We start from the raw sequence: 14,664 nt of genomic DNA on the forward strand, positions 1-14,664 counted from the left end.
TACGCCATTACTTAAACGAAACGTGAAGAACTACCTTATGCCAAATTAAAACAAATTAGTATTTTTATGCAAACATACGTGTAGTACTTCTACGTGATAAGAGTTTAGCCGGCACCGTATTATAATTTGATGATTTCAAGATTATTTTAATTTCAACAGGTATTGAGCACTTGCTAGTTATACACACCGGAAATACATAATGTTAATAACCCTTACGTTTGATGTATTTGAGAATTTATTTCCCAATTGGTTGTAAGAATTATCTGAATACATATTTTCATTTGTCATCAACTAGTTGAAGTTTCTCCACGCAGAAGACTTAATCATTTTATTTTGTTATAAAACAAAGATCATTTAGTTTGTTTTCCATTTTGCTTTAGGAAAATTATTTAATAACATTCTTAATCATCATCATCATCAGCAGCAGTAGCAGCAGCAACAACAACAACATCATCATCGTCATAAAAACAACAACAACAAAAATATGGCAGTATTTGGTATTCCACAATGTTTTAAAGATGGAAACTGAATATGTCAAAAAAAATCAGTATTTGTTTTCGAACAACGTGGTCAGTCGATCTTGTATTAACCTTGCCAATAAACATCGGTCTTTTTTTTTATTTATTTCTTATGTTTTACATTGACATTACTTTCTAGTTTTACTCTTCATGAAATTTGTAAATCCATTATATATAGGCATCACTTTTATCCGCGCTTCATCGACGTTCATTCCTGAAAATTGTTAATTTTGCTGCATTTCAGCTTTTCTAATGAAAGAAATCTGTAGAAATATTGGTCGAATATAACCAAGGGAAATGTAGGTTCATAAGGGTGTTTGGGTTTGAGACTATAATATACATTCAAATGGGGGAGGAGGTTTGGGTTTCAAAGTGTAGGTGGAAAATGTGGAAAACAAGCTGTTATAATTATAATTCGTATACTTACGGTTGGCTGTAAGCTTATTCCAGTGTGCGCGAAAAATTCCCTATCGGTTTTATATCTATTCTTACTGTATCCTTGTTGTAACAAAAGCTTTGATTGGCTGCTGCAACAGTTGGAATCAGTGTTTAACTAATTAAATATAGTGTTACGTACGTCAGCATCACTTCCTGTATTTGGAAAGCAGACGGATGTAAGTTTGATATCACAAATATTTGTTTACATTGTTTTCGTGTAATTCCTGTTTGTCCTCGAAGGTCATTACCTTTACCTTTCGTAAGTGAATTACAACTACTGTAGACCGTATGATAGAATAGCATAAAGATAAAACACATATATTACATAGATATAACTTATGTTGACAAGTGGATAACGTAAAGGTATTTTGATCAATTATTTTGGTCGTACAGTATTAGCTGAGCCATGTTGCTATAACGGGAATAATATTTTTCAAATAGTTCTGTCTGGTTATAACGAAAAGTGCATTTTTGTGGTACACTTATGAGCCTCGGTGTACTACGTGACGCAAGTTAGTCGGAAAGGTCGATCAAAATGTATTGTCTCAAAAAATAACTAGGATTTAAATTCGTTGTGAATAGATTCGTCACAAAACAATAAGTTTTAAGAGTTAATGCGTCAAATATGTTATAAAAGTCAGAAATAAGTATCCCTTTTTTTGAAGAAATAAAGAAAACGTGTTTCAAATTGATGGCTGTTGATGCTGTACTTGCTACATGATACACGTGTTTTTTCAAAGTATGTCTCATTCTGACTTGAAAAGCCATCTTTGAAGGTTTTGAATGATTAGGCTGGAACTTCATTCTAGACTTGGTCTTTAAAACATTGTTGTGTTGTTTTTTTTTGGTCAAAGATAAGCATTTCTGAAGGAAGTCATGTTTCTGCTTAACGTTATGTTACTGAGATCAACCAATAAACAGATGTGCACAAACGAGAATAACACAGTCGAAAAGAATGTACAGATAGTGCGAACACTTTTAAATATTATAAAAAAAAATCAAAATGATTCGTTCACATTATCAAACATTGCCTTACCAGTTTGCAGCTTTTCAATAATTATACCCCCACAAACGATGTTTAGGGGGTACATATATTAGAGTGAGCTTGTCGGTCGGTCCATTGGTTTTCGTGGTTTCCGGACAATAACTCATGAAAAGCTTGACATATTTAAATAAATTTTGGTACACAGATGTAACATCATAAAATACAGGTCAGGTTCGATTTCGCCTATAAACCACCATTTTTTGACGTAGTTACGGCCCCCTTTCCAACTTACAATTTGTCACACTCATGGTTTCCGGACAATATCTCATGAAAGGCTTGACATATTTAAACAATTTTTGGTACACAGGTGTAACATCATAAAATACAGGTCAAGTTCGACTTTGGCTACAAATCACCAATTTTTGACGTAATGATGGCCCCTTTCCAACTTAAAATTTGCCATAGTTCTGTGACAAGGCCGTATTGTTGGGGTATTATTCGTCACTCCTGTGACAGTTTTAGTTGTAGAATTGGTTAGATGAGTGTTTCATCTTAATTTACAAAGAATGACAACTCTGTTCTATACTTTAGGTACTTATCATGCATTATAAATACATGACTGTTTTAACATATGACGTCTATCTTGAGTTTTAAGTGCAAGGGAGGATGACTTTAAATGTTGATATCCGTTTTAACAACTAAGGCGACCAGATTATATAATTACACGTGCATCAATGAGACAGACGTATCAACAACCTTTTATATCCCAGTCAACATAATCTATCATGGTATGAACAGGCCTGGACCCTGTCTTCGTACTGCCGACCGATTTGGACACAAGTGAAGACAACTTTAAACACAAACCTTTTTTCAAGTTTCATACGAGTTCAACAGGGTGTTTCATAATATTTGTTACCATTACAAGCTGATATAGAACGTACATGTAACACATAATGCAGTCATGTTATATAGTATTCTCAAGGAGACAAAATGAAGTTTTACGTAATGTTAAAAATAACGGAAAACGTTGACGTCATGACGTTATAAACGGCGTCATCAAAACAAGTAATATTTTCAAGATGACGTTGCCCATAGAAAAGTGCACCAAAGTAGTTGAACTGTATTATGAGAGTTATTCAACGGTCATAGTCATTAGATTAATGCAAACACGATATCCTGAGGTGGAGAAACTTAGCAAGATGCAAGTGCACAGAACACTTAAAAGGTTTGAACAGTCAGGGTCAGTTATTGAGAGACGACATGGTAACACTGGCCGACCGAAAGCAGTCAGGTTTTCAGAGAGGACGTCATCTTGAGCACATGTTGTAAAACTGTACCTTTTCTGTGAAGGAACATTGAGGTTAGCATTTTAAGTAAATCTGCTGATGTTATGTATCAAATAAAACTTTATTATTTCTCCTATCGCTTAGTGACTTTCATTTAAAAGTACATTCCATATATTGAAAAATTTAAAACAGCGAAATGGTAACAGATATTATGAAACACCCTGTAGTATTGAAATGTATACATTATAGGCTGCGCATAATGCAAAAGAAGAGATGAATTTTTCGCACATGCGTGGGTTTGAGAGTTATACGCGGGTATTTCCCGTAGAAAGTCGTCCCACGTACGTTGCAAATTCAGTTTTCTTTTTTGTGGAAGGCCGTCCCGTTCTAAGGATAAAAAGAAAAAAAAACACACTGCGTTAACATTTTATTTCACAGAAGTGCATGCGCTAGCAATGTTATATAAATTCGTATCATACCACATATGCCAGCTGTCATATTGAATTGAAAGAGATCGACCTTGAAACGAATTCAGGACTGTTGTTGTGATATGAGGAAAGGATAGGAAGGCAGAGTACCGTTTGAATAAGGACAATTTATATGTGTACGCTTTAACTAGTTTTAAAAATGAAATCTGTTAGCAAACTCAGAATGTTGTGGTACGAAGAATATTTGTTTTTCTAAGACTGACTGAACCAAATTTACAATAAAACTTTTCAGCAAAAATACATTTTTGTAAATGATCCTACATTTTCATAACATAACTAAATATCAACCTAACATTATTGTTTGGCTACTGATCAGTTACAAAAATAGTAAAAAACAAATACATGTCCAATGAAGATCGATACGTGGGTACACATTTATTAGAAAATATTTGCATTCGCCCTATTCTTTTCCATTGAAAATTATGAAGTCCATTTTGTACGATCCGTTTTTGCTTTCAAAAAGTATCACTATATATTTTGTCTTATACAGTGTACTACACTAGTCAATAGTGGATCTAATCACATAATAATACGAGTTCTGACAAAACTAACGCGTTTTCCAAGTATTACATGAAAGCCATAAAAGTTAATTTGATTTTTCTCAATTCTTCAAATTAAGCTTCAGAAGTTATGAAATTCTGATATATTCAAGATTCTTTGAACTTATTTACCAGGTCAAATATTTAATGTTCCCTACCAATATTAAGTCTATAATATCAATATTTTATACGAGAAATCGGAATTCAGCCTTATATTTTGTTATACGAGTTCCAAACATCTGTTTTTGATTCCGCCAGCTGTATATAAACACAGGAAGATAGAATCTCACTACAAAAAATATATAGTGAATACTTGTCTGCAATTATACCCGTTTAATGTTAATGAAATTTGACTGTAAGTGCACCGGTTCTAAAAAATACAACCGTTAATGCCATACTGAAGTTTATCTATAATAGCTCTAACAAAGTTCATTGTTAAGGTAGTTTGGCACGTTTTATTAACAACATGTCCGGAAAACCTAGGATAATGCCTGGCAGCCGTTATACGGGTAGCATAAATGGTGTAGGGAATCTTATATAATATTATAATGAATTAAATGTAAACAGTCGCTACTGTCTATCGTAGCATTAATGTTGGCAATAGACATGTTTTACTGTAAAAAAATCGCGTTAAAAGCAGCAATGTACGAGCTTAAGTTGAAAATTAACGAATTGTGAAATTTTAAGGCCACGGACCTAACAGATGTTTGAAAATGTGCCTGTCTACAATTATGAAAAGTTTCAATCGGTGTAGCAAAATACCAAACACATTACAACATGTCTTTTTAATAGCTGAATTTCATTCGTATACAATGATGCTCTGAATATAAATGTCTTGATAAAATTGCATTCTGCAGAACAATATTTGTTTCAAACGTGCAGAACTACCTTAAATGCACATCATTACTGTTAGACAAACTTGTTATAAGCATGCAACAGGTACGGTTTTGTTTCTAATTAATCAACTGCACTTTGTTATTACACGATATAATAAGGCAGTTACTTTGGTTGTCTCGCAAGGTTATACTCGGCTTCTTATATTTTAAGCCTATAAAATAGCACATATACCATATACATTTAATAGTTATATGGACAACTTTGAAATTCTTTCTTCTAATCTTTGGGATCAATTTCAGATTAACTTTACTGAAACATCCCTTGATGACCGTCTAAAAATGTCTACAAACCATGCTGGTCCGATTTTAAAATCATTTCCCATACATGTCGATGTGTCTTTAGCGATGTTCTACCAAACTCCACCAGATCACTGTGATATTTAAAGAAGACATGGCTACCAGGGATGGAACATATTTTCTTTAAATGGCTGTAGTGGAAGCTTTGTTAATCTTCTTGGCGAAAACTGATGACTTGAGAAGCAATGAAAGTACTGTATAATAGACTATATATTTTAAATTGTCATTGCTGGGACCTTTTACATTTTAGAAAATGTTTAGAAGTTAATAGGCCACTGGCATTCAGTTTTTGTCTTTTGAACAATCGTCTCTTTATACACGAAGATTGTCTGTCATAAATGTAACATTTTGATACAAGCAAGACAAAACTGTAGTATCTTCACCATAAATGCTCAGTGGTACTTTATTTTATAATTGGATTGTTTCAGGTAAAATACTCTGAGGTCAAATATCACTACACTTTTTACTGTCCGGTCCATAAGTCTTCAGGAAATCCTAAAATACCTAAGCACAAATTTTCTCCGTAATAAAAAGATACGCCATGCCCAAAACTTAGACACCTAGCTCAGATGTTGAGATCACACTTTGAGGTCAAAGTTCAGTAGGGTTTCTTCCTGCCGAACTATAAATCTGTCATCCATCAATGGATTGTAATATTTCTTGGCACAAATGTTTCCCATAATAAAACGACTTATCATGCGCAAAGCCAGGATCCTAGCTTAAAGCCAAGGACACACACGGGGACCAAAGGTCAATAAGTTACTTTCTCCTGTCCGGTCCATAACTCCGACATCCACGAAGGGATTTTAAATAGCACAAATATTTCCTCTAATAGGATGACTTGTCATGCCTTGCTCAGAGGTGAAGGTCATACTTTAGTTTAAACATATTTATTTCGGAAACACATCAATTTAAATTTTTACAGGTATACATATGTAACACAAATACGAAAGGGATAAGAACGAAAGAGAACTTATATAGTTCCTCTCCCTAAAAGTCATACTTTGAGGTCAAAGGTCAATAGGATATCTTTCCTAACCGATCAGTTACTCTATAAATAATCAAGAGATCACGAATGTTCCCTGAATGAAACAATATGTCATGCGCAATACCCAGGCTCTTAGTTCAAAGGTCAAGGTCAAAGGTCAATCGTTTTTTATCAGGTCTGGTCCATAGTTCTGTCATCCATCAAAAAGGTTTTAGTATTTCTTGTTTTAAATATCCATAACCAGGGCTCAGAAATCAACAACACTGTCAAAAGCATGTACTGCAAGTTTTTAAACGATTTTTATCTCTCGTAATAACAAACATGACATTACCATTAATTTTCCAGTTTTATTTTTTAATTTGGTAAACAGGAACACAATTTCAAGAATAACAACATTACATTCGAGTTGTTTTGAGTACGAATACATTTCGGTTACGGATGAGTACGAACGGAGTGACAAACCGTCAAACTTTTTATATAAATTTTTCGAGAAATTAGATAATAACATACCGACTGATACTTACCAAAATCATTAGTATGATTCCTAAAAACACAACCGCACAAGTTACATGCCATTCTTATATATTCACGGTTATGGACAAAAAATGAATCGACACTGACTTTGAAAAGAGGACATTTTTGGGGACAGTACGTTTTGGGTTGGTAACTGATACAGCTAAACATACTATGGACTAGATTGCATCTTTAATGCTACAAGAAGGGGTTATTATGGAAGAAACAAGACGCAGATACCAGATGTCAACCTGCGCAGAAATACATATACATCCCTGGCAAAGCATTTGAAAAATAAAAAATCATGTATTAATAGCACGTGAATTGCCTTGTTTGCACGCGATTTTTCTCCAGTTAATACATAGGCGGGTCCAGTGAAAAAGTAGTTTTTAAGGAAGTATGAAGCTTACAGCATACATCAATGGTCCCGTGGCCCAATGGATAAGGCGCCTGACTACGGATCAGGAGATTGAAGGTTCGAGTCCTGCCGGGATCGATCAAATTTTAGACAGTTTTCGCAGCACAAAGGTAACCATTATTTTTGCCTTTTGAACACATATTTTGTTAATAACCTTAGAAATGGTGCATGTCATCATAAATTATGTATAATATAAAAAAATGTATAAGAACACGTTTATATTCTGTGGAGATATTACCAACTTCCCCGATTGTATTATTGTACCAACCAGTAAATATCATCATTACTGTTCATTAAAAGGATGTGAAATATCATTATGGTAGAAAAATATACATTGACTGGGATTTATATAACTCCTTTTAGTATAGAAGAAACCAAAATTAATTATTTCTAACGAATCCGCAGTTGCGATCGGTTATTCTATTTTTAGCTCATTCCCAAAAAGTCAGTTTTTAAATGTTAAAGTGATGTTACATCTATATAATATGAAGTTCCATTTTGAACACAGTTAATCGTGATCAGACTATTGTCGTAGTCTGTCGGGAGGTTGTCTTATAGTAGCGACAACAATAAAGTTTTAGGTTCGAACCGTATTTTATATTAGGTTTTCCTCGTATATAATCCCTGTATACTTTACCTATTTCATATTGTTGCGTTGTAATACATTCTTTGATTAGTTTCAGTATGTCATAAATATGTCGAAGACAGAAGTCAAATATTTAGATGGTAACATACTAATACATTTAAGTGTATATGGATGTATTATATATGTGCCACAGCTTTTTATATACAACACAATACCTTCGTAGTAAAAGTAATGAAGAAAATATGAAACAGAAATAACAATTAAAAAGATTCAACGTTTACTACGATATAATGCCGTCAGTAAAGTGGTTAAACTTAAGAGAACGATGATTCCAGAAACAAGTCCAGGTCTAATTTGTTTACAATGCCCAAAACCTCAGGCACGTAGATTTACAATCTCATCAGCTGGAAAACATTTATTTCCAGTATGTAGAAATGATTTTTCTCAACCAATTCCAAGTTGTCTAGAATTCTAGCAATCCTAGAGCTTCCAGTGAATGTAGTCTGATAATTTCTCAAAGTATGCCTTTAAAACTCAGCAATATACCAAGGTAAGAGGGGCTGATAAACATTAGATATAAGCTATTGCCAGTTACTTTACGAGTCATCCACTGTGAGTAAATTGTGGGGTCAATACCATCATTAATAATCAAATAACAGTTTATTAACGTTTCGTCAAATGTACAGTATAACTGCAAGAAGTAAGACAACTCCAGGCCTAGCAGATAGAAGTATCATACAGAGTCATCTCCCATGATTGCAATTTCATTTTCTATAGATGTAGTAAATATGATTATCTACAATCATTTTTCAAATGTTGAATTGTCTCAACAGTTACCTATGGCCATTTTACTTTTTTACTTGCCATTTATCCAGCAAGATTCTGTTCGTGATGAGGTCATCAAATATTATGTCAGTTACTAAAGTTATAACTTAATAAAATACAATTCGCAAAATGATTGCTTTCCTGTATATATCATAATTATGATGTGCCGATGAACACCGTTTGTCGAGAGTGGAACACAGTCATATTCTCTTCTCGGCCATCCGTCCGTAACAACCAGAATTTTATGCATGATGTAAATATTCACCAAAAGTATTAAGACATATTCGAAAACATTCCGAATTCACATATAAGTCCGTGCGCAGTAACAAACAAATATTTCGAAGAGAAATAAACTGTTGTAAATAACAAATACTCATGCCTAAGCACTACACAACACTATCAATGGTCCCGTGGCCCAATGGATCAGGATCAGGAGATTGCAGGTTCGAATCCTGCCGGGATCGATAAAATTTTAGCCGCTTTTCCTAAATTTTTAGATCGCTGATATTTTTTGGCCATCGGAACAACAGTCTCTGTGTACATGAATTTAGGTAATCACCTACAAATTAAATGCGTGTGAATATGTTTTATGTTCAAAATATATCCAAATTCTGAATATATATGACCGAACGTTAATATTCTGTGCAGGCATTTTCAATTATACGTACAATGATTCAATAGCAAGTTGAGATTCCCAAATGTGTTGTTGAAAAGAATGTCATTAATATAGAATCATTTACATTTATTGGAAGTACGTTTTTGTCACAGGGTGAGAAAAATGTGCAGCCAGACCGGGACTCGAACCCGGGGCTTCGGAATACCGTTCCGATGCTCTACCGACTGAGCTACCCGGCCGCCTACACACTTTCTCCCCGTTTTAATATATTTCAAGTTCTATACCGTGACATATTTCCCCACCATTTTGAAATTCGTCCTCGAATTTCAGCGGGTACTTTATATATAAGCAATTACAGGTGTCGGAGACTAACCAGTGTAATGCCGTCACGGTCCCATGTTGGGCGCCAAATGTCACAGGGTGAGAAAAATGTGCAGCCAGACCGGGACTCGAACCCGGGGCCTCGGAATACCGTTCCGATGCTCTACCGACTGAGCTACCCGGCCGCCTACACACTTTCTCCCCGTTATAATATATTTCAAGTTCTATACCGTGACATTCCCTTACACCATCTAACATATCTATTTTCCCCGCACGAGTTATTAACCAATCACATTCGATCTTTTGATATCCGCCATACTTTGAAATGTAAACAAGCCGATTTGTGCTGAACATTAAACATCCAATAATGTAGTTATATATAAATATATCTACAGGAGCGTATCTGTCCATGACAATATACTAAAAATCTGTCGACCCAGTTGTTATCACTACCACTGAGCAGCCCGGCGACATTTTACCATTTTACTTAAAATACTAACGAATTTACTTTTATATGTGATATTCACCCTTCACGAGTGTGAGAAGCTCATGCTACCTCATGCATTTCCTGTTGATTTTTATGTTTTCTATTAGCCATCGTCTCTTATCGCCCATTTGTCATAGATTCCTCTCGGCTGTCAGTGTTTGTCTCCTCTCCGTCATCAGTTCTACACTCCTCTTGGTCAACAATGCTAGTCTCATCTCAGCCGCCGTAAGTCCTTATCTCTTCTCGGCCACAAGTCATATTTTTCTTCTCGACCCCAGCGCTAGTCTCCTCTAGGCGACCAATTCTATTTCATTATCATCCACTAGACCAGCCGCCGGACCTAACCTCTTTTTGACCATTTGCCATTGTGTCTTAGTGTCTTAGCCTTCATTTCTAGTCTCCTGTTGGTCACCACTCCTAGAATCGGTCTCCAGTCCCTGTTCAGCACATTCTATATCGATGATTTCGTTCACATCAACAAACACTGTTTTGAATAATTAATAGTCCTACTGGAGCATTATGCATACACCAGTGGTCACGTGGCACAATGGATAAGGCGCCTGACTACGGTTCAGGAGATTGCAAGTTCGAGTCCTGCCTGGATCGATTAACTTTTAGCCAATGTTTCTAGATTTATAGATCACTGATATGTTTGTCTTTTGAACAGAAGTCTCTTTATATAGTAAAACAATTGGGTCTGACGGATCAAAGATCAGTAAATTCCATTTCATAGGGGAAGAAGCCCCGGGCAACTTACTGAGTTTTAAAGAGGCACCACAAAATAACTGTATTCTTTTGTGTTTCCATGATGGTAATTATACATGCTTTGCATGATGAAAATGAGAAATAACAAGTATGTAGTTACAAATTGACAGTGACATATATTAGGCCAAGACAATGTGTGTAATGTCTTAATATTTTATTGAATAACTGTAACAATTTGTACAGAAATCAGTGTATTTAGTGCAATTTCAATCACATTTTCTTTCTACAGTGTAAGATAGTTATTCATCTATGTTTATGAAACTATGCTGAAAATAGATTGACTGAATTAGTTTGCAGATAATGTTGTCAAAACACATTTATTCAGGAATGGCCTAAATTGTTCACCTGAAAACTTGTAGCATAACTGTATATTACCTGTATTTCAAGAATGATTTTCATGAAGTTTTTGTGAGTGAAAAAAGTAGGTCACTAGGTCGTGGTGGGTCTTTAAGAACAAAGGAACATCTAATGTTTACCTAATGTTCATATCGGAAAAATTGCTGAGGTAGCGTGTGTATGTGTAAAGGTGATGATTTTATTAAGTGTGGGTTCGAGTCCCGCATCAGCCAAGTATTTTTTCATTAAACTTAATTGCATTAAGTACTTTTTTATCAAAATTATTGACGTACACAGAATAGGTAGGTAAACTCAATAGTAGTGCAATATAAATATAAATGGAAGGTCCCGGCATGCTACTAATTCGTATGTATATTCGAATCAGACCGTCTTGATGCTTCTATCAATATTCATTATCATTGCTTAGGCATGGATATGTTGGACACGTCTACAGGATATATAAAACATCTACTTTTTCAAATATCCGTTCCGTTGAAAAACAAAACTTGAGGAAATGTTTTGCAACACAACGTCAGGCACGACGCAAAGAAAATTCTGCAAATTATTGAAGCACAGTCTAACCTGTCTATAGCGGTCGGCTAAGGGACTGAATGAAAGTGACCGCTATGGACAGGTGACCACTATATCCAGGTTTTCACTATCAGACGTTAGGTAATCGAAAATCAGAATAATACTGAGTTTTATAATATCTTATTGTACCAGGTACATGCATTTTAAAAGTATAAAACATATTCATATGATACTTAAACCTTTAAAAACATTAAAATGAACTCTGTTTTGAATAAATGCTATAAGACATAGGTATTTTAAAAGTTTATGAATTAAGGCGTGCTATTTGTAATGCGGCAGTGACCGCTATATCGCAAATTTGTGTAATTTTTGCTGGCCGTTAACCGCGTTAGACAGGGTCACACTATATAGAGCTTCATTATATAGGAATTTTCATTCATCGGACCTTAGGCTGGCCGTTACAGACAGGGTCACGCTATATACATGTGTCCACTAATGCAGGTTAGACTGTATGAAATAAAAATACTTAACATTTGTGGACCTCGAACCAATGATCTAAATATAAAATGATCACGGGGAATCATTTCATTACTCTACATTATCACTGCGCCATTTTCTCATTCACAAATCAGGTGATTATTTTTACCTAAATCAATAATTTTCCTGTTCACTATCTAGTCTCCTCTCGTCCATCAGCACCAATGTCCTCTCGTCCTAGTCACCCCAAGTCGCACAGCCCTAGTCCCCACTCCGTCATAAGTTCTAATGTCCTTTCGTTCTAGTCAACCCAAGTACATCAGCCATTGTCTCCTCTCTGTCAAAAGTCGTAGTCTCCCCTCGGCCTAGTCCCCCTCAGCCATCGGCCCTAGTCTCCTCTTGTCCCTCAGTCCTGGTTTTCTCTCTGTCACAAGTTCTTGTCTCCTTTCGTTCTAGTCAACCGGCGTCCACCGGCCCTAGTCTGCTTTTGTCCCTCAGCCCTAGTCTCCTCTTTATCACATGTTCTAGTCTCCTCTTGTCCTAGTCTCTACCAGTCCTTAAATCCAAGTCTCCTCCTGTCTATAGGTCAAAATCTCCTGGCCACCAGACGTCCATCAGTCTTAGCCTTCTCACTGTATCATGTTCTAGTCTCTCTCGTCCTAGTCGGCCGCGTCCATCGTCCTTAATCTCCTCTTACACCTCCATCCTAGTCTCCTTGTGTCACAAGTCCTAGTCTCCTCTCGTCCAAGTCACCTCACGTCCATCAGTCGTAGTTACCTATCTGTCACAAGTCATAGTCTCCTCTCTGACTCAAGTCCTAGTATCCTCTCTCTTACAAATCCTGGTCTCCTCTCTGTCACAAGTCCTGGTCTCCTGTCTATCATAAGTCCAAGTCTCCTCTCTGTCACAAGTCCTAATCTCCTCTCTGTCATAAGGCCTAGTTTCCTGTTTGTCACAAGTCCTAGTCTCCGGTCTGTCACAAGTCCTAGTTTCCTGTTTGTCACAAGTCCTAGTCTCCGTTCTGTCACAAGTCCAGGTCTCCGGTCTGTCACAAGTCCTAGTCTCCTCTCTGTCACAAGCCCGAGTTTCCTGTTTGTCACAAGTCCTAGTCTCCGGTCTGTCACAAGTCCTAGTCTCCTCTCTGTCACAAGTCCTAGTCTCCTGTCTGTCACCAGTCCTAGTCTCCTCTCTGTCACAAATCCTAGACTCCACTCTCTCACAAATCCTAGTTTCCTGTTTGTCACAAGTCCTAGTCTCCTCTCTGTCACAAGTCCTAGTTTCCTGTTTGTCACCAGTCCTAGTCTCCTCTCTGTCACAAGTCCTAGTCTCCTCTCTGTCACAAGTCCTAGTTTCCTGTTTGTCACAAGTCCTAGTCTCCTCTCTGTCACAAGCCCGAGTATCCTGTTTGTCACAAGTCCTAGTCTCCTCTCTGTCACAAGTCCTAGTCTCCTCTCTGTCACAAGCCCGAGTTTCCTGTTTGTCACAAGTCCTAGTCTCCTCTCTCTCACAAATCCTAGTTTCCTGTTTGTCACAAGTCCTAGTCTCCTCTCTGTCACAAGTCCTAGTCTCCTCTCTGTCACAAGCCCGAGTTTCCTGTTTGTCACAAGTCCTAGTCTCCTCTCTGTCACAAGTCCTAGTCTCCTCTCTCTCACAAATCCTAGTTTCCTGTTTGTCACAAGTCCTAGTCTCCTCTCTGTCACAAGTCCTAGTCTCCTCTCTCTCACAAATCCTAGTTTCCTGTTTGTCACAAGTCCTAGTCTCCTCTCTGTCACAAGTCATAGTCTCCTCTCTGTCACAAGCCCGAGTTTCCTGTTTGTCACAAGTCCTAGTCTCCTCTCTGTCACAAGTCCTAGTCTCCTCTCTGTCACAAATCCTAGTTTCCTGTTTGTCACAAGTCCTAGTCTCCTCTCTGTCACAAGTCCTAGTCTCCTCTCTCTCACAAATCCTAGTTTCCTGTTTGTCACAAGTCCAAGTCTCCTCTCTGTCACAAGCCCGAGTTTCCTGTTTGTCACAAGTCCTAGTCTCCTCTCTCTCACAAATCCTAGTCTCCTCTCTGTCACAAGTCCAAGTCTCCTCTCTGTCACAAATCCTAGTTTCCTGTTTGTCACAAGTCCTAGTCTCCTCTCTGTCACAAGTCCTAGTCTCCTCTCTGTCACAAGCCCGAGTTTCCTGTTTGTCACAAGTCCTAGTCTCCTCTCTCTCACAAATCCTAGTTTCCTGTTTGTCACAAGTCCTAGTCTCCTCTCTGTCACAAGTCCTAGTCTCCTCTCTGTCACAAGCCCGAGTTTCCTGTTTGTCACAAGTCCTAGTCTCCTCTCTGTCACAAGTCCTAGTCTCCTCTCTCTCACAAATCC

The 14,664-nt window shown here is 36.9% G+C and overlaps 1 protein-coding gene and 2 non-coding genes across 3 annotated transcripts in view; 1 reads left to right on the forward strand and 2 right to left on the reverse strand.

Annotated features, from left to right (window-relative positions):
• LOC123564461 (uncharacterized) overlaps positions 1-14,664 on the reverse strand; it is a 78,230-nt gene that overhangs the window by 36,743 nt on the left and 26,823 nt on the right. The window contains exons 29-30 of the mRNA XM_053526961.1: positions 14,111-14,664; positions 13,121-14,047 (exon numbers count right to left, since the gene is read on the reverse strand). The exon at positions 14,111-14,664 is cut by the window's right edge and continues 79 nt beyond it. Coding sequence (XP_053382936.1) covers positions 13,121-14,047; positions 14,111-14,664 — 1,481 coding nt within the window. The remainder of the gene's footprint in view (positions 1-13,120; positions 14,048-14,110) is intronic.
• Trnar-acg (transfer RNA arginine (anticodon ACG)) lies at positions 7,372-7,444 on the forward strand. The gene has a single exon. It is a non-coding gene; the product is annotated as a tRNA-Arg (tRNA).
• Positions 9,561-9,632, reverse strand: Trnat-ggu (transfer RNA threonine (anticodon GGU)). The gene has a single exon. It is a non-coding gene; the product is annotated as a tRNA-Thr (tRNA).

This window comes from Mercenaria mercenaria, chromosome 2 (assembly GCF_021730395.1).
Source record: "Mercenaria mercenaria strain notata chromosome 2, MADL_Memer_1, whole genome shotgun sequence".
NCBI classification, from domain to species: domain Eukaryota; kingdom Metazoa; phylum Mollusca; class Bivalvia; order Venerida; family Veneridae; genus Mercenaria; species Mercenaria mercenaria.